The 26,941-nt window shown below is 40.8% G+C and overlaps 1 protein-coding gene across 4 annotated transcripts in view; it reads left to right on the top strand.

Moving 5' to 3' along the window:
* The window catches only part of PKHD1 (PKHD1 ciliary IPT domain containing fibrocystin/polyductin), a 457,981-nt gene that overhangs the window by 79,541 nt on the left and 351,499 nt on the right, over positions 1 to 26,941 (top strand). For all 4 annotated transcript variants that reach the window (XM_037054718.1, XM_037054725.1, XM_037054714.1 and 1 more), the window contains one exon: positions 1,284 to 1,434. In XM_037054718.1, coding sequence (XP_036910613.1) covers positions 1,284 to 1,434 — 151 coding nt within the window. The remainder of the gene's footprint in view (positions 1 to 1,283; positions 1,435 to 26,941) is intronic.

The following is a 26,941-nucleotide window of genomic DNA, read 5'->3' as shown; positions in this document are numbered from 1 at the left end:
GTGTGGATGTGGATCCAGGTGTATTTTAGCAGAAAGAAAAGAAGATTACATAGACATGGGAGTTATCCTGCTCATTATTTTTAGCATATTGCAGGAGCAAGCACTTTGACATTGATTTGAAAAATGATGCTCTAGTTCAACATGAGTTAGTTTCTCAAGCAGCAACCTTTTGGCCTTTCTACCACTCCTCCTGGTTTTCCCATGGGCTCTGTTACCTGGCTGATGTTCAGTCTGCGTCTCAAAACCTGAGAACACTGCTGTCGGAGACAGGACACCTGGGTTCTAATCTCAGACCTGCCGTAATTCTGTTTGACTTTATGCAAATCCCCCGATCGTCTTGGGTTATATTTTTTACACCTTTACCTGCTTTACAGACTGAAATGAGATCATACATATGAAATTGTTGAAAAGTGTAAAATATCCTGCATTAATAATCTCTGAGTTAGTTGCAACAATGCCTAAAGCCAGGATTATTGTTGAATAAATATCACACCTGTTGGGGACATTACCCTGCGATATCCATGCTCTCACCTCCCATGGACTGCATATTTTTAGACTTCCCGTAATGCTGTTTTTCATTTTAAATGCAGTCTGGCTTGTCTCCTTAAAGCAAGAGGACTTTTAAAGCCAGTGGCTGGTAGTATAACTGGCACATATATCGAATCTCCTTAGTCTGGGCTGTTAAGTAAGTTTAATTAATTTACTAAGTTAATGTTCCACTGCTAGCAACAGAGCCTCATTGCCATCAGCTGGGGAGAGGGAATTGAAAGCTTAAATGAGCTCATTTTTTCACAGTTGGAATTAGGGACCAGTTAGCCAGTTGTGTGGGTTTTCCAATTTCTCCATCTGCCCTGGGGGGATTCAGGCAATTCTCTCCCCCAACACTAAGTGTGAGTAAGAACAGGAAGAGGAAAGGGAAAAAGAAAAAAAAAACCTCCTAACGTTTGCTTCCATATTTTTTTGGAACTGGAAGTATTGTTTGCACATTGTTCATTAAGTTGGGGTTGGAGAAGCTTTTGCTAATGTTCCTAATAGGTTTGGAAAAGAGAAAGGCCTCAGTGAAAGATATTTACCATGTGCATTTTCATTGCAGGGTGTGCAGATAAAGGGAAAACAAATAAACAATAAAAGAATGGAAACAAAATTACAGAAATTTGCAAAATTTGACAAATGGTGGCCTGTAGTTGCCACAAGCTAATGGCTTGCAATGATTAATAAGAGTAAAAATAATTGCATTTCATTAAGATTGATGACACCCCATTTAACCTCCCCTCTTGTTTCAGCCCTAAAGTGGAAAGAGATGAAGTTCTCATCTATAATAGCTCCTGTAACATTACCATGGAAACTGAGGCAAAGATGGAGTGTGAGACGCCTAATCAGCCAATTACCGCCAAGATTACTGAGATACGGAAAAGCCGGGGCCAGAACACTCAGGTATAATCAAATCTTTTTTACAGACTGATTCAAACAGCTCAAATTAAATTTGTAATATTGTGTACATTAAAAAAACAATTTAGTCCAAATGGCAGCGATATATAATATTAAATGCTCTCAAACTTTGAGGAGCTGGTCTAATGCACAACATCTGAATTTGTAGTTAACTATAGTTAATCATATATTTTCTCAAAAATAAATGAGTGCTGCCTGGGCTCTTTTAAAGCAAATCCTGAACAGATAATGTCAGCATTTTGTCCTGCCTTCTGCATGCATGTTTAAAAGGGGCTTTCTGTGGTTTATTTCTTCATGAAATAAATGGCCTACGATTTAACCAAGTGCTTCTGGAAGGTTTCCAAATTACTCAGCCATCCTCAGTTTGCAGGATGGTGATGTCTGCTGGTCTATCCAGTTCATCTCTGTTCCATGGAGATTGGAGTGGAAACTTCAGTTTCTGAGGACATAACATGAAAATTAAAAGTGAAAAATCTGCTGGGCCATTTGGTCTGTCTTCTCTACCTCAATCCATCCATGTTGAAATCATCTACACCACCCCCTCCAAGGGGCTCTCTAAGACACATTCTCAAAAGGCCCCAGTGAGAGCTTCCCCAGCCTCCCTAGGGACTCTCATGAACTGGAATCAGAGGCTAAGGGCTCTTTGAAAAGATCTCAGATCACCTTTGACAGCTCTCCCGGCTTCTCATGACACACACATAAAAAATGATATTTCTTGAGCCCCTACTCCCTTAGGTGCCTTTCTCTTTATGAAAGCAATTCTCCTATTTTTCTCTTTTTGTCTCTTTTATTTGGAACAAACATTTATTGAGTGCCTATTATGTGCTACACATCATACCAAGTTCTCTTGTGAAAGCTCCTTCTTAAACCTTCCCAATTCCACACTATACTTCTTGAGCTCATAAGGCATACTTTTCTATAGCGTTTGGACAGGTGCTGAAAATGTATGCAATTACAAATAAGATGATTTTCTGTCTTTTCTGAACTATTTCCTGTTTGCCTTCTCGTCCTTTCAGAGTCTCTCTGTCCATTTTATCACCTCCCCAGGCCTCTCATTCCCCTTTACCTTCCTGTCAGGGAGTTGCACAGAGCTGTCAGCACTTCCTTGTGTCCACCTCTCCCCGGATACACCTCTTCCTTTTAATTCATTGCCAATTTTAATTCTTCATCTCCAGCACCATAGTCCCCCAGCTGCAGCCTCCACTTCACCCCTGTGCCCCTTTCTTGGCAGCTGGCTGTCAGGGAAGGCTCCAAGGTTAATCGTAGTGAGGGGGACCGCTGAGCCTGTATTGTGCTGTGGAAAGAGAGCTGTGGGCTAAAGAGCAGCTGTGGGACACTGAGCAGTCTTGAAGCTGTGTGGGGTCTCGGTTTCCACATGGCTCATAACCTGTAGTTGTTGAAGGGAGGAGGAGGAGGGTTGCACGGTGGTTGATTGTGGGCTTTGGAATGAGACGGCTGGGGTTTGAATATATCACTCACTACCTGAGGGACTTCAGGTAAGTTACTTTACCTCTCTGGGCTTTAGTTTTCTCATCTGTAAAGTGGGGTAGGAATAGTACTCACCTTAATAGGGTTGGTGTGAGGATTCTAACACGTGAGCCACTGAGAATGGCATATAATACAGTTTAAATGTCTAATGTCAGCCATTATTGGCAGTGCTGGTTTGATAGTGAAAGTTCTAGTAAGTGGCACAGAATGATTTCTCTGTAATGCTTGCTGTTATGACCAGATCACTTCACTTCTTAGATTTTTATCTAATATTTCATGATCTCCAAGACTAATTTTGAATTTCTGAGGCTTAAATGCCTCATTCATCTTTAATATTTGTGCAGTACGTATTTACTGAGTTCCAACCATGTTTGAGGTCCTCTGCCATGCTCTGAAGGAGATAAAAAATAATATGGAAGGAGACCCTACCCTTAGGGGATAGAAGGGAAGAGACGCCATGTATGCCAATAGACAAGCTTCAAAGAGGGACACCTAAAGTAACCTAGAGTAAGTTCGTCACAGTTGGATGAGACTTTGATAAGTCCTCTTGTTGGAGAGGTCACAGCTGGTAATTTGGCATCATAACCCATGGGGCCCGAAGCATCGTGGGGGAAGTTAGCCATTTAATCTGTAGGAACCAGAGGGCCATGTCTGTCAAAACCTACAAGGCTAGTGCCAGTGTCTAGGAGACTCCATTTGGGGGATGTCTTGTTACCCTATAGATCTTAAGACGTCTGGTTTTCCTGCTTGGGCCTGCAGGCATTCAGCTGTGTTAGGATACATGATTGCCTAATCTGGGCCTGGGAAAACTGGGTCTGACAGGTGCTTAATCCAAACTAGAACTCAGGTCTCCAGCTCTGAGTAGTATGTGAGAACCTTGGAAAAGTAGTTTTATAGAATAGTAATAAGTATTCTATGATAAAAAGGGTTCCAAAGTGGAATACATCTGGTGAAAGCTTGGCTAAGCAAAGTTATAAATTTTTTTTACCAAAGGACTTTTGAGGCCATCCAGTATATGCTGCATAATGTGAATTTCTAAGGGAGGATTACCCAAATGTGTTTGTCCGTGGAACCCTTGATTCCCAGAATCTCTCTGGGGCCGGTGTCTGTTCTGCTGCCCTCACCTTGGGAAATGTCGCCCATACCATGCTCTTCCCCTGTCTTAGAGCAGGGGATCAGAGGTAGGAGAGGTTATATGCAAATTGGACAGTGGACTGAAGGCAGCTGAAGTAGGCGGCTGGGTCACGCCATGAAGAATGAGCAGGGTCCCGGATGCAGGAGGTGCAGAGGAAAGGGACTGCTGCTGGAGGGACCGGTTCACACAGACACTGACACGAGAGCCCATAGGAATAGTGCAAAGAACATGGGGACTGGTGAAGTGTAGGTTTGGGAAGGTAGTCTGGATTTGATTGTGATGGCAGGTTAAGTGTTTGGTCCTTTAATTCATCCAGTGACAAGTCATCCTTGAGGAGTCGCTGCATGATCACAGGTGTGCGCGAGTCACATTGATCTGGTGCCTGGGTCGGGTACTTTGAGAAACCCAAGGAAGGAAACCCCTGCTGCCACCCTTGCCTCCCTTTGGTCGATCCTGAGGAAGCCCAGCAACCATTTCCAGATATGTCAGACAATTCCACTCTTCTCAAAAACTTTCCAGAGGCCTCCAAATCCTCTTTGTACCAACTCCCTTCCTCCAGCTCCTCTCCAGGTTTATTTCTCACTCTGCCTCCTTCACCCACTCTGTTCCAGGCCCACTGCCTCCTTGCTGACCCTGGAACGTGCCAGGTTTGCTCCCTCCATGAAACCTTTGCATTTGTTCTTCCTTCTGCTTAGAATACTTGTTCTCCTCCTTTCAATGTGATTCCCACTTTAACTTTTTGCTAAAATGTTCCTTTCCCAATAAAGTCTACTCTTAACCACCCCATTTGAAATGGCAACCCAGTGCTTTTCACTCCATAGATGCAAATTTTTAACTCTATTTTTCCATAGTCCTTAGCACCTGGTAATATACTAGATAGGGTCCTAATTTATTATGTTTATTGTTTAGTGTCTGACTTTGCTTGCTAGTATATAATCTCCAAAAAGGCAGCAATGTTTGCCTGCTTTGTTCTCTTATGTATCCCAAGTGCCTGGAACAGAGCCTGAGTCAATCGTGCTGATGATCGATAAAACACAAACAAATATAAGCAGTTAAAATAAGCCTTCTGATGTCCTTCTTCTCCAATCCCACCTCCTGGAAATTATATCTGAAAGGATACACACACACACAGGTATACACACATCCATTGGCACATTAAGATGTTATTGTGTTATTTATATCATTCTTCAACTTGTAAATTTTTTTTCAAAAAACCTAATGGTGTCCTAGCACATAAGCTCCTTGAAAAAAGGAATACTTGCTATTTCCCAATGCTTAGAACTATGTCTAGTACACAGCAGATTTCATTAGAAATTTTAAATGGATGAATGGATTTATAAATGAATGAATACATCATGGTCATTTTTTTGTTTGATGTCCATTTTTCTTTTCTTCAGAATACATCGATTATACTATGTATCAGACACTGTGATACATTGAGACCAAAAAAAAAAAGATATTCAGAGAAGAAAAAGAAAATCTAAAAGAGTACTGGAAAACACAATAAAGTGCCACAAGATAACTAGGTGTTTTGAGGGATTTGAAAGAAAAATAAATGGGTTGGATGGGTAGAGAAACTATAGTAGAATAAATACAATGCAGGACAAATTTGAAGAAGCTGATACAAAGAATACTGCTACAAACGTATTCTACTATAAAGAATCTTTTTCAATGGCGCTCTGGAAGAAATTCCAAGTTAAAGAGCCACATAGGGCAGGCACCAGAGTTATTAATGAAAGAATGATTTGGGGAACCGCTAGGGTGACATTTCCCATCCTACTCCCCCTCCCTTTCTTTTCCTCCATCTCTGTGCACATGCAGGTTGGACGTGTAGCCCTCAAGATGAAATCTGAAGAATCACTCACAAAACAAACAGGGCTGATTTTGTTTTGGGGACAGCAGATGGGTTTGGTCCATTGTGGGTGTTGGGACTAATGTTAAATTCCGCCAAACCTCAACGTGGCTCTGGATAGCAGGACAGACCTAGGGAAGGGAGAAAGCACTGGGAAAGCAACGTTCTCCTCGCTTCTGCCTCCAGAGACATTTCCTTTCACTCCATTCACCCAAATGTTTTACCTGACAACCTCGGTGGTGGGAGTGTGAAGAGGTTTCTCTAGGCATCTGAGCTGCCCCATCAGTGGGAAAAAGTCTGAAACAATGTAGCTTCCCCGGGAGGTGATTTAAAACCTAGAACCCTATGCCCAGCCAGGTGTGATTTGGAGTAAGGAAATAAAGACATATACACTGTGCATAATTCAGAAAGTGTTTTGTTTGCTTTTCTTTCCTTTTATTTATTTATGTTTTAAATTTTCAATTACAGCTGACATTAAATATTCTATTAGTTTCAGGTATACAGCATAGTGGTTAGATATTTATATAACTCACAAACAGACCCTCCGATAAGTCTTGTACCCACCTGGCACCGTACACAGTTATTACAATATTACTGACTCGGTTCTCTATGCTGCACTTTAAAGAGGCAGGGAAAAGTAGGTTTACAGTATTCGTATGGAAAGTAATAAAATAATTAATAAATAATAATACAAGAATAAACTCTGTGTTTTGTGTTCTCCTAACTGCACACCTAGTTTTCCCACCCTGTATATCCCCATGACTATTTTTTAATTGCCAATTTGTACTTCTTAATCCCTTCTCCCTTTCCCCCCCTTCCCCTGGACCACTGGCCTTCCATCTGGAAACCACCAGTTGGTTCTCTGTATGAGTTGGCTTCTGTTTGTTTATTTTTTACTTTTTTTAGATTCTACATATGATTGAACTCATATGGTATCTGTCTTTCTCTGTCTGACTTATTTAACTTAGAATAGAACCCTCTAGTTCATCCATGTTGTCACACATGGTAGGATTTCATTCATTTTTATGGCTGAGTAATATTTCATTGTGTAGATGTACCACTTCCTTTTTATCCAATAGTCTTCTGAGGGAACATTTTAGAAAGCTTATCTCCCTTGAGCACTTTCCGAAACATGGTGTTCTCTCAAAAGCTGTAAAATGAATCTAAGAACGAAGATGAAATGGGATACAAGAGATGTAATGAACAAAGAACCCGAAAAAGAGCAGAAATAGGGTAAGAATTCTTGAATATGCGACTGTGACACGTAGTATCATTAAGATTAGATTCTTACCCAAAGAGAGGTAGAAACCTCCTGTTGCAAGTAGGTATAATAAAGAACAAGAAACAGAGGTATAAACCCACTCTTGTGTAAAACGGGGAGATATTTATAATAGAAACACAAATATGTGAAGATGCAAAGTAAATAGGAGAATGCTAAATGAATTAATGAGGTGGATGAAAATAAAAATTAAGTTCCCATGAAGGGAAATTTAGATAAAAATCCAGATGATTGGCCCCTCCGAACCCTGGACAAAGTGTGGATTTAGAGACATTTAGGTACCAGGATATGCTCNTGGCTCTGGATAGCAGGACAGACCTAGGGAAGGGAGAAAGCACTGGGAAAGCAACGTTCTCCTCGCTTCTGCCTCCAGAGACATTTCCTTTCACTCCATTCACCCAAATGTTTTACCTGACAACCTCAGTGGTGGGAGTGTGAAGAGGTTTCTCTGGGCATCTGAGCTGCCCCATCAGTGGGAAAAAGTCTGAAACAAGGCAGCTTACCCGGGAGGTGATTTAAAACCTAGAACCCTATGCCCAGCATAGGATTTGGAGTAGGGCAATAAAGACATATACACTGTGCATAATTCAGAAAGCTTTTTGTTTGCTTTTCTTTCCTTTTATTTATTTATGTTTTAAATTTTCAATTACAGCTGACATTAAATATTCTATTAGTTTCAGATATACAGCATAGTGGTTAGATATTTATATAACTTACAAACAGACCCTCCGATAAGTCTTGTACCCACCTGGCACCGTACACAGTTATTACAACACTACTGACTCGGTTCCCTATGCTGCACTTTAAAGAGGCAGGGAAAAGTAGGCTTACAGTATCCGTATGGAAAGTAATAAAATAATTAATAAATAATAATACAAGAATAAACTCTGTGTTTTGTGTTCTCCTAACTGCACACCTAGTTTTCCCACCCTGTACATCCCCATGACTATTTTTTAATTGCCAATTTGTACTTCTTAATCCCTTCTCCCTTTCCCCCCCGTCCCCTGGACCACTGGTCTTCCATCTGGAAACCACCAGTTGGTTCTCTGTATGAGTTGGCTTCTGTTTGTTTATTTTTTACTTTTTTTAGATTCTACATATAATTGAACTCATATGGTATCTGTCTTTCTCTGTCTGACTTATTTAACTTAGAATAGAACCCTCTAGTTCATCCATGTTGTCACACATGGTAGGATTTCATTCATTTTTATGGCTGAGTAATATTTCATTGTGTAGATGTACCACTTCCTTTTTATCCAATAGTCTTCTGATGGAACATTTTAGAAAGTTTATCTCCCTTGAGCACTTTCCGAAACATGGTGTTCTCTCAAAAGCTGTAAAATGAATCTAAGAACGAAGATGAAATGGGATACAAGAGATGTAATGAACAAAGAACCCGAAAAAGAGCAGAAATAGGGTAAGAATTCTTGAATATGCGACTGTGACACGTAGTATCATTAAGATTAGATTCTTACCCAAAGAGAGGTAGAAACCTCCTGTTGCAAGTAGGTATAATAAAGAACAAGAAACAGAGGTATAAACCCACTCTTGTGTAAAACGGGGAGATATTTATAATAGAAACACAAATATGTGAAGATGCAAAGTAAATAGGAGAATGCTAAATGAATTAATGAGGTGGATGAAAATAAAAATTAAGTTCCCATGAAGGGAAATTTAGATAAAAATCCAGATGATTGGCCCCTCCGAACCCTGGACAAAGTGTGGATTTAGAGACATTTAGGTACCAGGATATGCTCAGCAGGCAGGGTGCTAAAAGGTCGGGGTTGTTTGAAATCCTCGGTAAGGAGTAGCCAGAGCCCCCAGATGGGCACTATTCCTGGAGGTCCCAGTCGGTCGTCTGTTCCTACTCCTCCCTCCAAAGAAGCACAGGCACAAGCTCTGTACAAATTGAATTAGTGAGCTATTAATCAGGTGCCTGATACCAAGCACAGGGGAGAAAGGAACAAAGAATACCTTGAAATCAGGAGGATGAATGTAAGTAACTGCTCACTCTTTAAAGAGTGATCAGTCTCCCCCAAATCCACTGAAACTTTTCCTGTGCTCAGCTCCAGAATCCTAGCAACTCAGTATCTATGCCTTCCAGAAAGGAGCCTGGAAGATACTTTTCTGGAGAAATTAAACCAGAATAAAGACCCAGAGCTTTTGACATTTGTAAACCTCATGAAGTCCCTCTTCGATGGTCCACTTAGATTTTTACTACACTACTCTTAGGTGTGAATGAACAGACTTTTGGTTTTTGGTCATGAGACAGTACAAGTTTTACATGCCTTCCTGCCATGCACAACTGTAAAGTATACTTTAGGCATTAGATAACAGATAGCATAAGCCCGTGATCCTGGAAAGAAGAGGCACACACAAGGAGAGCGGCTTTCTTTCTGGGAGCGCTATTCTTAACGCAGCTTGGAATATTCCAGAAGCAGTCATAGTGAGTGAAATTCAGGGCTGCTCCTGTGGGCAGGAGGTGTGGAAGAGGATGGAGATGTAGGAGGAAGAGAAAAACGTCTAATAAAAATGTCCAAACTTATTCCAAATTTGATGAAAACTACAAACCCACAGATCTAAGAAGCTTAATAAATCCAAGTCATCAGGAGATCCGTTACTGGGGTTCTCAATAATGTTAAGATGTCAGTTTCTCCAGTTAAGATGTAAATTCTACATTAATATTTAGAGTCGATGCAACTAAAAAAAGCTCCAACAGTTTTTTTGTTTGTTTATTTGTTTTGGGTGAAAAATTTCCAGGTGGATTAAAAATATATAAAAATGCCACAAACAGCCAAAACTACCTTGAAAAAGGACAAAATTTGAAGACTGATTTCAAGTTTTACCCTAAAGCTAAGGTAATAAATAGGAGTTATAAGTAAAATCTTATTAGAAAGAAGGGTTCTACTGCTAAAAGTATGTTTGCAAACTTGGTGCAGTGTCCCGGAACCCAGGACAGTGGGGAGATGGAAGGAAGGTGTGGCGAGATGTAGCAGAAGGGCTGTGACCAGGAGATGCTTAGTGACGTGAGACTGCAGGACAGTGTTAGCGAGGAGAAAAACCAGATGTGGGGTTGGCAAGTAGGTGAGTGGCAAGTAAATGCGGGCAGCTGGTATAGATCAAGTAGGACAGGAAAGGAAGGATGGGGGTAAATACTGTGATTGGGAGTCCCTTCCTCAAATTCATATTCACTATCATTAGTGCTAGGGATGGTGTCTTATGTTCAAGGTGCTTTGATTAAAGCACCTGGAACTTATGTCTACCACAGAGCGTTACCTGATTTGACAAGCGGGAGACTCCACGGGTCTCTCACCCCATCTATTTTTCTATGACTACGCAATAGCTTTCAGAGAATGCTGATGTTAGCTGGTTAAATCATCACCATTTATTTCAGAATTATTTATACTTTTAAAAAAATGTAATTGTTGTTCAAGTACAGTTTTCTGTCTTTTACTCTCTTTGGCTCCCCAGTGCCCGAATTAGGGTTAAAAAAGCAGAACCACACTGCTTACTTCAATTTAATTCTTGGTTTTTGTTTAAGGACATTCTCCTAGAAAATTGGTGCAATACAGTAATATGAGGAATTTTACATTGTCTTTATAGTGTGTATAGCTAGTTAGAGGCTAATTTGAAACTACTTTCCATTTGCTAATTGATTTTGTTCTTTCTATTACTGAAATCTAAAACCAGTTTTTCTCTCCCTCCCCCCTCCCTCCCCCCTCCCCTTTCCTCCTCTCCTCTCTTTTGGTTTTTCTTCCCTCCTTCCCTCCCTTTCTTCTCTGTTTCTTTTCACCTTCCCTTCCCTTCCTTGTTCTCTCCTCTTTTTCCCCCTCCATTTTCCTTTCCTTGTCTTCTCTCCCTCTTTTCCTTCCCTTTAAACCCCCTCTTCTGCTCAGTATTTCCAGGTTGTATGCCTGTGCAGGAGGCCCTGTTAAAAGCAGGGCTGAACTGCTTGCCAGGCCAGGGGCCTATCACGCAGAACTCAGCATTGCCCTGTGACCTGGAGGAAAGTTACTGAGTCCCTGGACCTTGATTTCCTGTGCGAATTGAAGCGCCTAACGTATACCAGTTACCCACTTCGAGGCACGGGAAGTTGAAAAGTCACGTGGTTTCGTATCTGAAAGCGACTATACCTTCCTTAGGATAAGCAGGCAGGTGGCAGGCACAGATAGGATACATGGTGGACAGGACTCCTGAGGCCTGGCTTCTAGTTCTAGCAATGTTCCTTGTCTGGCTTCAAGTGTGTGGCAAGTCACTTAATCTTTCAGTTGACTAAGGTTAGCACTACCCAACTTCCAGCTTTGGGAAAGAGAAAGACAATACATATGAAAGTGTTTAGTAGTGGGAACCCAAAAGTTCAACAAAGGCATTATGACATTTATGAGGTGGTGCTCTGGAATAAAGCTGAATTTGAGGCTGACTTTTCTATTTATAATATAATTTCAGGATTATGCAACTAAGAAATATAATAAATGTGCAAGTGCTCTGCAAACGGTTATGCAGAGTTAAGATGTTGACATTTATGGCATTGTGGGATTGTGGTGTGGTCACAACCGGAATGTGCTGTGTCGAGGCTTTGCTGTTTGTACACCCCAAGTGTTCTATACCTCTGTGTATTTATTTTTTTATTTTTTATTTTTATTTTTTAAAGATTTTATTTATTTATTTATTTATCTTTAGAGGGGAAGGAGAGGGAGAGAAACATCAATGTATGGTTGCCTTTCGTGCATCCCCTGCTGGGAGTTGGCCTGCAGGGAACCAGTCTGCAACCCAGGCATGTGCCCTGACTGGGAATCGAACCGCGATCCTCTGGTTCGCAGGCCTGTGCTCAATCCACTGAACTACACCAGCCAGGGCTATACCTCTGTGTATTTAAAAAGAGGAAGTATAGGCAATATTTAGCTTGAGTGCAGGCTTCCATTCATCTGAATAAATTAATTATACATCTCTGTTTCTCAGGGACTCTTTGTGTTAAATGAGTCCATGACATCAGCCTGTTGCCCTCATAAGGTATCTCCAGCAAACAAGTATATGGTGTCGAAGACTCTTTGTCATGTTTGGCCAAAAAAAGGTTCTTATTACTGAGTAATCATTACATTACGATATCTGAGTTTGAATCATCTCAGGTAAACTGTTAATTTTTTAACTTAAAGTAATAGTTTCTGTTGTCAGTGAAAAATTGAGCTGAATTAGCTCTGCAATAGGCAGAGAGCAGTACCACTGGGATATGACACAATTATTTCCTTCCAAAATACAGCTTCGTAAATCAAAGCTATTCTGGTGTAAATAAATACTGAATGCATTTTTTTTTCAGTGAAAGTTAATATTCAGAAATACATGGGTGCAATTTTGGTCTGATTGTTGGAGTATAATGATCAGATTTCTTCTGAGACTGTCCAAATATGAGACTTGCAGATAGACATGAATGCGATGAAATTGCTTTGGGTGGTAGAACCATATTAGGGTTCTTTTGATTCTATAGGGATAGTGAGACTTGGTGAATGAAGAACCAGAAATGTTCAAGTTAGTTTGTTTCCTGGCTCCTTGGTGACTTTGGACAACCAAGTTTTGTAATCTCATGTCTCAGTTTCTCTATCAGTGACACAGAAGGATTTTAGGAAAATCCTAGTAATGAAATAGAGGAACTGTGATGTATGACTATGTTCACTATCAATATATTTCATTGTTTATGTGAGAGAAAGCTTGCCTTTCAGAGGTCAATTAGTTCTTTTCCTTGGGACATAAGAGTAAATCACCACTTCCTCGATACTTGATGGACAATTAAGAGCACCCAGATGTAAGGAGGCTCCCTTCCCAGGAATGAGGGGTCTTAGGTAGTTGCTAAATGGGTTCAGAAATTAGGTATGGTTCTACTGTGTGTGTGTGTGTGTGTGTGTGTGTGTAATGGCAATGGCATGGTAGTATTTGTGTTGGGAGGAGCCATATGAGTTTCATAAGTGTTTGGATATATGGTTTCCCATTAGACATGTTAAACATTTTTTACTGTGCTAAAGCTATGAAATATTAGTAGCTTTGAGCCTAATACATATAGCATGTATATTTGAAACAGCAGATGACCATCTCAGTCTTGAAATATAATAGACAATTCAGTTAATTTGGAAAGCTTGGGTTTTCTCCCCAGTGATGCCCTCTTTTAAATCTTGTTTTCTCAGCTATGCATTTTACTTTCCAAGGTCCTTGCTGTTAGTACCACTAGGCTGAAGTCTTCTCTCTCTTCAAGGAGCCTCACTACTGCTTAGATAAATGTACATCTTTCTGAGAGAAGCTTGGGGGGCCTTGACTAGGTACCTGCAGTAGTGGCTTGGACCCCTGAGGTGAAGAAATTTGGGTAAAAGTGAATAAGAAGGAGCATCTCATTTTAGATGAAGGAAGATGTCGTTGCTCCAGCACTGGTGGGGTTATGGAAATTGACCTCATCAAACTGAACATTCAGCTCGGTGACAAAGAATTCCCTTTCGCAGGGGTTGTTTTAAAGGAGAAGAGAAGGGCAATGAGAAGTAGAGAACCAGGGGTGTTGGGTAGAATGAAGAGAACTGGTCTTTGATAAAAACTGTTACTCAGAATGGAGATTCTCTTTGTGGTAATATGATTTGCATGGGTAGATTGATGTTAGCTTATTACTGAGTCTGTAAAATTGTTGACTCGGGTGTAGGCTTTCCTGCATAATTTTTGGCATTCCTGCTTCTTTTCTTACTGGTTCATTCCAGCTTTGAGGGTGCTAAACTAATAACATTGGGCAGATTAAGGAAGGATATATTTGTCCTGCTCTGCCTGATGGCTCATTTAGTTACTGTCTTTCTGCTGTCTTCCTGGATTGCTTTGACCACTGATTTGGTTAGACAGGATCTCATCTGGCCCATTGTCCTTAACTAAAGTTAGCTGATGGTAGGCTACTGACAGAGTGCTGATGGAGGAATGTCTACCCCAACAATGGTTCAAGGCATCTCTCTGGCTACCTTTTTTCTATGAAACCAACATAAATGTAAGTCAAGGAAAGAATGTGTAGATAAGGGAAGCTTTTCCATAAAGCATGTACCAAGAGATCATCTCAGTTACCCCAAAATGAATGAAATGCATTCTTTCTAAAGGGGAAAGGAAATTTTAGAAAGCAAACAAAAACAAAAAATAGGAAAGGCATGTCTTGGTTTCATTGACTTGTCAAAGGAATCCTAGCTTTTCTAAGGCATGATAATCACTGTACTTGTTTCTCTGGGTTCTCCTATTGATGGGAGATGCAGCTATAACACAGAGGGAATCACTATGAAGTATTTCCTTACTTCCAAATGAGTGCTTGATTTCCTAAGATTAGTGGATATTTAACTGGTTTCTAGGGACTAAGAGAAGGTATAGCAGTTCTGCAGTTAGTCCCGTCTGTGATAACTATCTTCAATATCTAGTTCCTGTCTATTCTGAGCCCAAAAAACTTTGCACTTCTTCACCCTTTTGAAGTTGTGGGCCATATGACTTATTGAGAATATGGGTAGAAGCATTTTATGTCAAGGACTTGATTCTCCTGCCCAGTCTTTTCTTTTTCCATGATGACTAAATGGCCTAGAGCATGGGATAAACTTATAGGAGGCCATTGTCATATCTTGAGAATTGCTAACATTTGTGGTGAACTTTGTGTGAGCAAGAAATAAACCTTTATTATGTTGTGCCCACGAAGAATTCAGGTTGTTTGTTATTGTACATAATTTGTGACTAGATCGTGACAGTGGTAATCTAGATAGTGACTAATGATACATCTTTAACCTCTAGTTTTGTGGCTAATCCGCTGCATCATGCATAGTGTCTTTAATCCTTGTCTGTGAGTCCACATGGAATCATGACCTGGTGTATGTTCTTGGTGGCAGGTATGACAAGCTGGACTGTGAGAAGGGACTATGAAGCAGAAACTATGGACTGATGGGATTTCTGGGTGGTAAAATCAGCCTCATTTCAAACTCCGGTTTCCCACTTTCTTCCACTCTCGTTGGTGGTGTGCTTCCATTCTCACCTACAGTCCCTAAGTCCTACAGATCCTCTGTGAAATTTTCTAGTGTTGGGAAATCAATCAACTCCTTTTGCAGTGTGTTGCATACTGTGAGAATTTGTGAGGGGCTATGGCTATTCCTGGCATTTCTGCCTAGGCTAACTCTTTATTTTCTAAGAGTCACCCAGGAACATATGCATAAAGAAAATTTGTTCAGATGAACCATATATTTATGCTTTAGTCTATATCTATATCCATACCTCTGAGTAATCTATATTTTTTCACACACTCTTGATCTTTCATTTTTCTCTTCAAATTTTACCTTTTAAAAATTGTGTTATGAAAACCCCTCAATCACAAAGAAAAAAACATAATTCAAATGGACTTAAATGATAAAGGGACTCACAGAATGAGAGCTCAGGCTTGGTCCGGCATCTCAGTGCTCACTAATGAGAAAGCTCTTCCCAGGTCCCTGCCTTTCCTTCCACAGGGTCAGAGTCAACCTGAGGCTGCTTTCTCCATGGCACAAGGTGGTTGTCATTAGCACCCAAGCTACCTATTCCCCTATTTACATTGCATGAGAATAAAGGGTCTTTTATGGGCATGGTCTTAGAAGTAGCCAGTTTCTTTCCCAGAAGCCCCCAACAAAGGGATATTCATGACTTATTGATCCAAATGTAGTTCCTTGACCATGCTGTCCTATGCTTATCATGGGGTGATAAGCTTTGCTGCTTCTTTTTGGCCAATTAGTGTGCACTGTGAACCTTAGACTAGAGCTAATCATACCCCCAATGCCTGGCTAAGTATATGAGAATTATGATACCTGCATAGAGAATCTTGGGGCTGTTGGTGAAGGAAGACTAGAGAATGGACATTGAGCGGGGGTGAGGGGATCAGCCAACACTTGACCACATGGCATGGCCTCACTTTTCTCCTTATGGCTATGAACTAAGGCCTCTTCCTTTATCCTCCTCATTAGTCCTTTTTGATAAATTAAGACAGGAAAGTCATGGCTGATGCATGACATTCGAAGAGGTACCTTTTCTGTATAAGGACGTTGGCTAAGTGAAAATAAATAGAGGCTCTGGTCAACTTCTCTTAGCATTCAGTAGAGTGTTCACGTTTAACAAACAAACAAATAAACAGGCAGACAAGAAAATGTAATGACTCCATAAAACACACATACCTTCAGTAGCCTGCAGGACCTCAAAATCAGTTATGTGTTTCCTCTGTGATGTGCGTCGTCTCCCTGATTCGAAATGACAGTAGTTGTTTTTATGACGTACCAGCCCCCAAAGGGGATGGCTCATCATTCAGTTCCATGCAAGACCACCATCCTCTAATAATGAAGAAAAGAGCAATCGAGGGAAAGAAACTGTCTGTTATAGTGTTTGTTTCTCATAATAGATCTTCCTGAACACTTTACACATATTAATTAAACCTCTCAGCACCCCTGTGTGGCGAATACCTATTTTTATGGAGTGGTGCAGAGAGAGTCGACCGACCAAGGCCTCGCCACAGATTCATGTCCAAAGCAACCCTCTGGACGGCCGGACTCACAGCTCCAGCACCAGGCACCTGACAGAACTGCCATTTAACTCCCTTCCCTTCCCAGAGGGGAAAAGTGTGCACAGCCAAGCAGAAGCAAATGCATTTTGTTCTGCTGCTGCCTGGAACAGATTAATACGAGTTTGAAGGACACTACCTGATGACTTTACGAAGACATTGAAAGAATGGTGCAATATGACCACTAGAGAGGGCATGGTGCTCCTGCAACAAGAAATGAAATTATTGTCCTTTAATCCTTCTCAAATATTATTTACAGATCACTCACAGGGTGCTAGTCATGATATTAGTCCCTATATGGGATTTTCAGATGGTTACTTATAGAGATGACAGAAGACTCTACAGCTGTGAAAGACTTCAATAAAATTATGTGTTCAACTTTGAAAGGGATGTGTTCATTTTACCAATAAATGTGATACAACCCCTCTGCCTTATAGAAGGTACTGTCAGATAGGGGAGATAAGAAACCCCAATACCTATACTATAAGCAAAATGCAATAAATGAAATAATAAAGGTATTCATAGTTTACTGTGGAAAATTGGGAAAGGCCAAGAAATCTCCTGGTTGGAAAAATTATCACTTGGAAATGCCCTGGGGGGTGTGGCGTGTTATCTGGGCCCGAATTTAGGAGGATTATAAAGATGAGGGAGGTAAGGGGTAAAGGCATACTAGTGAAGAGACGAGTATTGTGGAGTCTCGGAGGTGAGAAAACACGGTTTATAGATAAGTAATTATATTTGGCTGGAGTGTACAAATGAAAAAAAGTAATGGGAAATGGAGTAACGGGAAATGAAGGCTGGGGAACCTGAGTGGTCTTGAGTGTCAAACTACGAAGTGTGGATTTAATCCAGGAGGAAATGTAGAGCTTTAAGAGGCTTTATAAATTTCATAGCTACCACTTTGTCTCATGAAGTATCCCTCAGAGCTCATATTAGAGTCGAAACGCTAGTGCGGCCCAAGTGTGGCCTGATGCCAGTTAGTCCCAACACACAGAGCTGCTGTTCTCTCGGAGCTCAGACACAAGCAGATGAAAGCCAATGCTGAGGCAAGAGCATAAGGAGATGCGGCATTTTAAACCTGCAGCTGAAAGGGTTGAGGACAGGAATGCATAATAAGAGAAGCACCAAATGACTGAGTGACAGGAAGCACAGGTGATTCTCCTTGCTGTTCCGGGTTCCTGGTGGATTACAGAGCGAGGCAGGGTGAAACAGTGGTCTGGGAGTGGCTGACGTAGGTCCTGTCACCCAGGCTGGCATGATTAGGCAGTGAGCTGTGTGTTTATAGGCAAGTCCTCTGTAGTGAGGCGGTGGACTAAAGTAGTGTTTTCTGATGTGAGCTCTGTAGACAGTCGGTAATGCAGAATGTCCCATTAGAAAAAGTGGGTCTGTGGTCAGCTAAGCCTGGGAAATGCTGCTGAAGCAGTTCCACTCTGGGCGTCACACCGTCCACTGAGGGACATGTTAAAGTCTTAGAGTTCCGCAGAAAGAAGGGCAGCTTTCCTCTGCTGAACTCAGATTTTCCCATGCTTCTTTGGTCATAAAAATCTTATTTATTTATTTTTCTTCCATGCACTGATACCTATTGGCTCCCTGTAGGGCACTTTGGCCAGCTTGGGCTGGATTATTTTAAGTGGATTCCTACTCGTGCACTCTCTCTGTGTCATCCCCTAAAGTTTCTTCTGTGTAGGATTTTACAAGTCTAGAGGAAGTCTGCTTTTCCAGTCTGGTTCAGAGAATTTTCCTACTGATAACACAGGCTTGACTAGTATCCTACAATCAACTTTTAGAGTTGAGGCAAGAAGTTCTTCAAAAGTGTTTTTAAAAGCGCTTTGAGATCCTCTAGGGCAGGAGATCCCTGGTGGATTTGTCATATGACTTCATTAGAAACCTTGTATGCTAAGGAGCTCTTGACTTCAGCTTCCAGTTTGGAATCATCATATTTCTAATGTATTCTATTAACTGGGAAAGAGCTGAGGGATTATTTTTTTCTTCTCTCTCTCTCTTTTTTTTTTTGCATCTGTATATAATGTAATTTAACCTAGCAAAAAAAGACACTGATTGTCTGTCCCACAGGACTTAATTAACTCCCAGCTTCATGGCGTGGCACAGAAATAATAAGAAAAAGAAAAGTTCGGATGTTCCGTACCTGTCCACTTCCACCTCTGGTGCATAATGAGATGTCAGGAGCGGTGACACTGACGAGAGGTGTAAAACGTGCTGATTGCAGGAGGCAGCAAGCAGACTGCTCTGCTCTGGGGAGTTCTGACTGGGCCAGAAGGACTGTGGACCCAGCCAGTAGCCTTTCCCTTCAGATTAAAATTTCTAAAATTCTTCCCTCTCGCCTTCCTGCCACCTCAGTGGTGGTTTTGTTAACCTTTAGCTCTGTCTTCTGCACCCCGGTCAGGTGTTATGATAATTGTCATGGGGCAGATACCATGTTTATTAAGCTGCCTGTAGCAAATCCGGACTGGTAGTGCAGTATTCTACCAGCCAACCCTCAGGGGAGCCCATTAAGAAATTGCAAGGCTAATAAAAATTGTGCTGGATGAAACTGCAATCCACTAGTGCCACTCTGTGATGGGTTGAATCTGGTTTTAAATATTAATGGGGGCAGGGACTGAAGGTTTGAACCAGGACCATTGTACCAGCCGCACTGAAAGTTGTTCCTTCTTAACCCAGAGCTGGACAGTGCGGTGAGACAGCAGGCTTGCTTCTCTGGACGAGCTTTCTGCATATTCGAGATAGGAATTTGTGAGTGTTTCTTACTTGCTAACAATGCACTGCTCCTGGAAAAAAGCTGCGCTCTGCCGTGTGGCATGCAATTTAGGCTACAGTTCGAGTCTTCTGGCCTCACACTGATTGAAGCTTCCAGTGCCCATGCCTGAGGGGAGCCTTGAAAACACTTGGGGAACAGCTCCCAGATCCTCATCTCAGTAAAATCGTTCTGAAACTTCTCTACTGGTAGCGTCTTGAAAAGGAGATTGTGTGAGATCTCTTGGAGAGCCATCCCAGAACTTAACCTCACCTTCACTCTGCACCCCGTCAAATCCAGGGGTCACTGCAAACATTCTTCATTCCTTTTTAAATCCTTTCTGCTTGGAGCATTCATCCTGTCACCTGGGTAAATGGATAGTTTTCAAACATTAAAATGAAACAACCAAGTTTGTAATTGCTGTTTTGGGAAAATTGAGAAACATGAAAGGAAAAACAGAACAGGGTACTTACGTGTGGTGTCATCTAGAGATGTAAATTTTGTGTTTGGACTGTGAAGAAACACTATGACTGCTGCTAAGAGAAAGAGGTTCTTTCTGTGAGGGACTGAGTGAAGCTCTTTACTCGGACTAGGCATTACATTCTCAAAATGACACTTGGAATCGATTACTATGATCATCTTTGATTTACAGATTGAATTGCTCAGAGAGGTTTAGCAGCTTGTTTCAGGACCCACAGCTGGTCAGGGGCAGGGCAGGGACTCAGAGGTTGAAGAATTTTAGAGCCTGTGTTATTTAGCTAATTTTTTTGAATTTTTTTTTTCAAAAAAGAAGAAAAAAAATCTTCTCCCTTTTATAAGCATTTCCCAAGATCAACATGTGAAGTTACAATATAGATTTGTGGAAGCAGATGTCTGGATAGTGGGGAAAGTGCATGTGTATTAAAACATATCTCTTGAGCTTCAACTTCAGCTGTGAGCATGGGTCTAGGTCTCACCCCTCTCACCTGCCACAAGCTCTGCCCACTCCTGCCTTTTCTGGACGTTGTCCTACTATTTGTGTTCTAGATCCTTCCAGTGAGATGTTTGCTTCCTCTGCTCCTCTGCTCTGACAGAGATTTGAGGAGCAGTGTCTGTGTGTCTGTGTGTGTGTGTCTGTGCATGCATGTTTATGTTGGGGGCGTGGTGACATGCAACGTGAGGTCTTTTCTGTAACTACTTCAAGGGTGAAGTTTTGTGGCATAAACACAGGAATAAACATCATTATTGAGATCACTAGATTGAAATCAGTTCTCAAAACTTTTATTGTGACTTTTGGAAACTGCAGTTGAAACTCTATACTTTGGGAAACACAAGAGAATCGTACTGGTACTGGAGAAATAAGTTATACAAAAACAAAAGGTGGTTTATTCAGAAAGCCCTTAAAATTTCAAAGGAAGCCCTTTGGCTTCTAAAACCCAGTTTTGCCATTTTTTACCTCCATTTTTCTGCAGGTTGCCGAGGTGGAGGTATGTTTAACCTGATATTCAGGGTATCTTCATGATTCTTTCATTAAATCTAAATAATATGAGTAATATTTAATAGAAACTACTTTTGCAGTATAGAGAGAGCCTCATTATTTGCTTTGCTGTATTATTTTAGTGAAGTAATGGAAGATCAGTTTTGTAGTTCCAAGATGTTCAGTTCAATCCTTTTTTAACTTTCTGGAGAATGAGGCAATACATCTTATAAGGTAGGGATGGGGGGTACTCGCATGGGCAATATAGAAATTTCCTAATTTTTAGGTGCTTGCCAATATTGCATTGCTCTGTAATTTCAGCTTCTCTCTTTCTACATAGCCCTTCTACAAAATCACTTATGTGTTTTCATATGTAGAACTAAACAAAACACCTTTCAAATGATGTGTGCTTGGAGTAGAAAATTATTTATTTATTTATTTTTTAAAAATTATTTCATTATTTTTTAAGTACAGTATTCTGTCTATTACTCCCATCCCACCCCCCGTGCTCCCTCTCCCTCCCATTTCCACCCTTCTCAGTTGAAAATTTAAAAGAGGTAGTAGAAAGAGGCAAAAAAAGATCATCCACAATTTCAGCATTCAGTTGCTTTGACCCTTGCCAACGAGATGTTGGCCAGTGACGTCATGAACCATGCGACGCTTCCTTGGTACCTTCACCCTGTAACCCACAGCTGGAGGGTTTAGAGATGGCAAGTCCTCATTTCAAAGTCTATAGGCATCGGGCACAGAAGTAGAGTAATTTGGTAAAGTAGTTAAAGGACATTCTCTGTATGTTGAATGAATAAATTTGAAGTGTCGTAAGTTCAATGTTGGCAATGTATGGGGTGATATATCTATCTCTGTCACCAGTGTCCATCCGTAAAGGGTGAAGGATTAGCCAAGGGACTTATATGCATCATCCATAGACAACAGTGCAGTGATGGCCAGAGGGAAGGGGCAGATGCTGGGTGGAGGTGGGCAGAGGAGGGGGGCCGAAGTGAGGACGTCTGTAACAGTGTCAACAATAAAAATAAAAGAAAATAAAAGACAAACTTTAAGCTCCCATCATAAGAAACAATTCTGTTCAACATCATGGAAAATTGATTCTATTCTTTCCTGGGATATTCCACACTTCTGTGGTACAATGGGAGGGATAGTGCAATTTGCCTATTTAAGGTACTATACTTAGTAGTCCCTATTTTTCTATAACTTTTATTAAATAATTTCAAATATATGAAAGTGGAATAGCATGATGAAGCCTATATACTCATCACTCACTTTCACCAGCTATCAGTTTATTTACTTCAAAAGAACTTTTAATTGAAGACTATTTCTATGGGTTACCTTTGAAAGGAGAATTTGTAAATGGGAATTTGAAGAATAAAGACAAGTTTTTGCATATGGCTTGGGCCATGCTTGGTATCTCATCAAATTTCATGCCTGAGCAACTGACTATTCATTAACTTTAGGTAATAAATAGTATGTTGACCATTTTTATGTGACAGGCACATGGTGCATAGCTATTTTGTGTGCATCATCTTCGCAGTCGAGGGAGTAGATATTATTAGCTCCATTTTACAGTGAAGGGAATGGATGCACCTGAAGGTGGAGAGACTTGCCCACAGTCCCATGACTAACAGTGTGGGTGCTGGGGTTTTTGAAATACAGTCTGGCTAACGTTAGACTTTCCTTTAACCACGGCATGGCCTGTTGAGTAACTTACAAAAAGTGATAGCAAATGGCATGTCGGGGTGGGAAGAAGCTAAGGTGGAGAAAGGATGAAGCAGTACAGCAAATAAATGAGTTAATCAAAAGAAATCTTTCAATAAAATCTCAAAACTAGTGACATTAGAGCAATTCTAAGTGAGTTGAGTATCACTTCAAGGACACAACTGTATTTTACTAAGGAACAAAGTGTCTCCATTTTATTTTGAAAACCAAGACTCTTCCCAGCCCGTAGCTGTATCCCTGGCCCTGGAATACGGAAGGGCTCTGAAAGAGATGAGGGGCTCCACTCACCCCTAGTCTCACTTTGCATGAAAAGATGTCCATTGTAATAACACAAAGAAATATGCCAAATTAGGGAAGGAAAAGACTTGGGAGCAGATATTATTAGTGCTGGGAGAGGCAACATCTGCGCCAGGTTGTTAAGATGTAGCGAGTCAAGATGGCCACGCCAGTAACCACAGGCTATGTCAAGAGATAAATGGTTGACCCCAGCCTGTGTCAGGCTACGATTGATGCCACTATCAGCGCTGGTGCCTTCCCAATGATTTTTTTAAAAAAAATCTTTGATAGAGTGTGTTATCTAGTTACTGGCACGAGGGCAATAGCCCGGAGGGGTGAGGGAAAAGGAAAGAATAAAAGGTCACTCCAGGAGGACAATCTCTGTCGGACTAAATGAGAAAAAAAAGGATCTAGCTGAAAAGGGGAGGAAATAAATAAATAACAATAAAAGCAGCTGCTAGGTGCATGGATGGGATGAGTAAATTGCTGTCTCCCTTTTGTCTGTCCTCTCTCCTCTCTTTCCTTCTTTCTTTCTCTCTCTTCTTATTTCTTCTTCCTCTCTTCTTCCTTTATTCTCTCTCTCTCCTTTTGTTTTAAATTAAGATACACTGTGAGCTATGCTGCAGAATCTAGCAGATGTAGCTATAGATTCTTTGTTACTTCCTTGAACTTTTTAAATGGTTTGATTGGAATTGCTAAGACTTAAAAAAAAAAAAAACAGTCTGGGGAAGAAGTGGTGTTACGGGCCTTAATTAGCACTCCCAGTCTCTCTGTTAAATTGTGATAATTCAAGAGTGAAAGACGCAAAACAAGAGAAAATTTCTCAAGATATTGGAAAAATGTGCCTTTATAATATGTTATTAATTTAAGTTTGGTGGATATGTGAATTCACAAATAACTCTCCTGTTTTTCTTTCCGTGTGTGTGTGTGTGTGTGTGCCCAAATGCATAGTGATTTTCACAAACACCTATATGCAGTTTTGGAAAGGTAGGAATACAGTTGCCTTTTATTCAGTATTGCTGCACCAACAGAATTCTATTTCATGATAATAACTTAAAATGGCTCTTTTTAGCCTTGAAATGTTTTTAGCAGGAAAAAAAGGAAAGAAGGAAAAACTTGGATAGGTTTTTTTTTTTGCCTAAAAAAACATGGCTTTAATTAGTATGAATATTTTTTTCTTTTTAATTGACCTGGAAAAATCTCACATTTTCTGCATCAAGTGTCAGTAGGAGGTAAAACAATGATTCCGGGGCAAGGAGCCTGAAGGCTGGAGTGGATCCATGGCATTAATGCTTTCTTGAGAAGAATCGTGTTGTATGCAAAGAACATTGGTCTCCAAAAGGAACTCCAGAGAGAGTAGAGAAGTATATTTCAGGCAGAGTCCACGCACTGCTGAGGCCAGAGGAGTTTAACAATGTGATTCACTGGCCTTCTCACTGGCCAACCCTGTGCAGGGCTGTCTTTCGTCAGCAGAAGTTGAAGGACATGCTTTACCATCCCTTTCTCTGTCACAGGCTTCGAGTAATGGGAAGGGCATGAGCCATGAGGCTGAAGACTTGGGTTCTAGTCCCTGCCAACACCATGCGACTAAGTGGCTTTGTGTCCGTGGCTTAATTTCTCAGAACTGTAATTTCCTTCATGCATATGATGGCAATAGGGTTTCACAGTATCTTCCTGCAATGTTTTTGGGACTTAAGTGAGTCTACAGATGGGAAAAGTCTCTGAAAGTACTAAACTTTTAATGCAAAAACTTTTATATTAAACTTTTGAACTTTTAATAGTGCTTTTAAAAAGCACTGTTCACCTCTCACAGTCCTCGTGTCAATGCGGGTGCCAGTGGAGCGTGGTGGCGGTGGCCAGCTGTGACGTGGACAGGTGCTTGCTGAGTAGAGGAAAGGAACAGGGGCCTCTTGGAAATTTCTGTTGAATTGTTGGAAGTGGGGGCAGGGTGAGGAAATTAAGTTATAGGGCTAGATGAAAAACAGTGTGTGTGTTTTTTGTGCTTTTAATAATTTCTAGTATGGCTACATAAATTACATGCTGTATAATTTGGCTTGCTCATAAAATTAGTATTTCATATACTGCATTTAAAATTAAAGTTTGTTTTGTCCAGAATCTCTTTTATTGAGGGATAGATTACATATAACAAAATTTGCACAGGTATTATTGCACAGTTCATTCATATGCATAACACGGTGAAGCTTACACTCAAAAATCAAGATATAGAATATTTATTAACCATGAAAGCTAGTTTTGCTTTAATTATTTTTACTTATTTTTTTGCCATAAATGCTGATGCAGCAAGTAAATCTAAGAAATGTATTGTTTGCTTGTTTTTCTTTAAGGAAAACTACGAGAAAGGCACGGAGTGGACAGTGAAACTTACTGAGCACCTATCACTTGTCAGACACTGAGTTAGCCTTCACATGTTAGTTAACTCAGTATAATGGCCCTTGAAAAATCTCCTCTTTATTAATGAGGAATCAAACTTGAAGGAAATTAGGAGAGTATCAAGGTCACATGGTGAGCAAGTGGTGAAGTTGAGACTCTACTGAGTATAAAGCCTATTTCTTCAACTGGCAAAATAAAACAATTCCTATTACTTGGGGACCTGAGGATTTTCCACAGAATTGGAGATAATGAAAGTTCACAATTTTTTTTTTAAAAAGGTCTGAAGAAAAAGAACTCTCTCATGAGAGGAGAAAACTTAATGGGTATAACTTTTGATTGGCGACTCAGTCTAATTGAGATCCTTCTGTTTCTGGGGCTCTATTTGTCTCATAATTTCAGGTTTCTGGAAATTTTACCATGATTGAGTCATTGTTCTCAGTTGCTTTGTAGGGCATGGACTTCTAATATCTGAAAACAGAGATCTAAAGTCCCGGTTTTTGTAGAACTTTTTATTCTTGGGCACATTACTTTGCTTCTGCACGCCTGTTTTCTCATCTGTCAATGGGGCTAATAAGACAGATTCCTCACCAGGCCGCTGGGCAGTTTAAATAGGGCTATGGAAGTGAAGGTTTTAGTGCAGTGCCTGGTGTCTATTAAATGCTCAATCAGTGTTACCATTCCTATTATTCCTCCCAGCCCCGTGCATTCAGCCCTGAGTATGGTATTTGTTTTGGTTTTCATTTTGATATTTTTGAAATTCAGATCAATTTAAGATGCTACCAAAATAGGGGGAATCTGAGTGAGAACACAATTGGATGTAAAACTGTGCCCTGCATGTGCGTTGTCCCAGCCTTTATGAGGGCTGCTGGTGGGTGCTCTGTCAAGATGCCCCCATCTGTGTACCCACTGCTCCACCTAATACCTGCTGTTTTTGCTTGTGTCCTGCTAGACTGTGTGCCCCTGGGAGATGACCTGAGAGCCTAGTCCTGTGCCTGGTGTTTTGTAGGTACTGAAGCTCTATTTATTCAATAAATGACATTTCTAAATTTCATCCCTGAGCCACGCTTTCTACTCTTCCGTTTTCCTTGTGGAATGAGGAACAATGTAAGAATTAATTTTGGGACAAGCAAACATTTTTCTTCGAAGTACCAAGCTGTGTTTATTTTGGATGTTATCTTTTATAATAGAGCAAAAGCTTTTCTGCTTTTTTGACTGAGTATAGGCAGTAGAATCAAATGTCTCCTTGATGCTCCAGAATCGTTAGCACGGACTTTAGTAATTTCACTTTTTAAAAATAACGCCTCTACCCTAGGTGCTACTGACATTGGGAAAGGTGTGTGCCCCTCGATAAGTGGCCGGTGGGTGTATCTGTGCGTTCGGTCCCTTCTTTCACTGTCTGGCCGACGGTCTGGTACTTGCTTCTCTCAGGAGCCTTCACTGCCTTCTAACCCATCCTTCTGTTCTCTTCTTTCCCAACCGCTAAGACAACAAAATATTAATAGATATGTATAGAAAATCAGAGTAAAAAATTCTGAGGAAAGCCGTGCTGCATACTTCTTGAAGAAGTGTGTGA

Source organism: Sturnira hondurensis, unplaced genomic scaffold, assembly GCF_014824575.4.
Source record: "Sturnira hondurensis isolate 20B ecotype Veracruz unplaced genomic scaffold, ASM1482457v3 Scaffold0000880, whole genome shotgun sequence".
Taxonomy (NCBI): domain Eukaryota; kingdom Metazoa; phylum Chordata; class Mammalia; order Chiroptera; family Phyllostomidae; genus Sturnira; species Sturnira hondurensis.
This window is presented reverse-complemented; position numbering and strand designations above follow the sequence as displayed.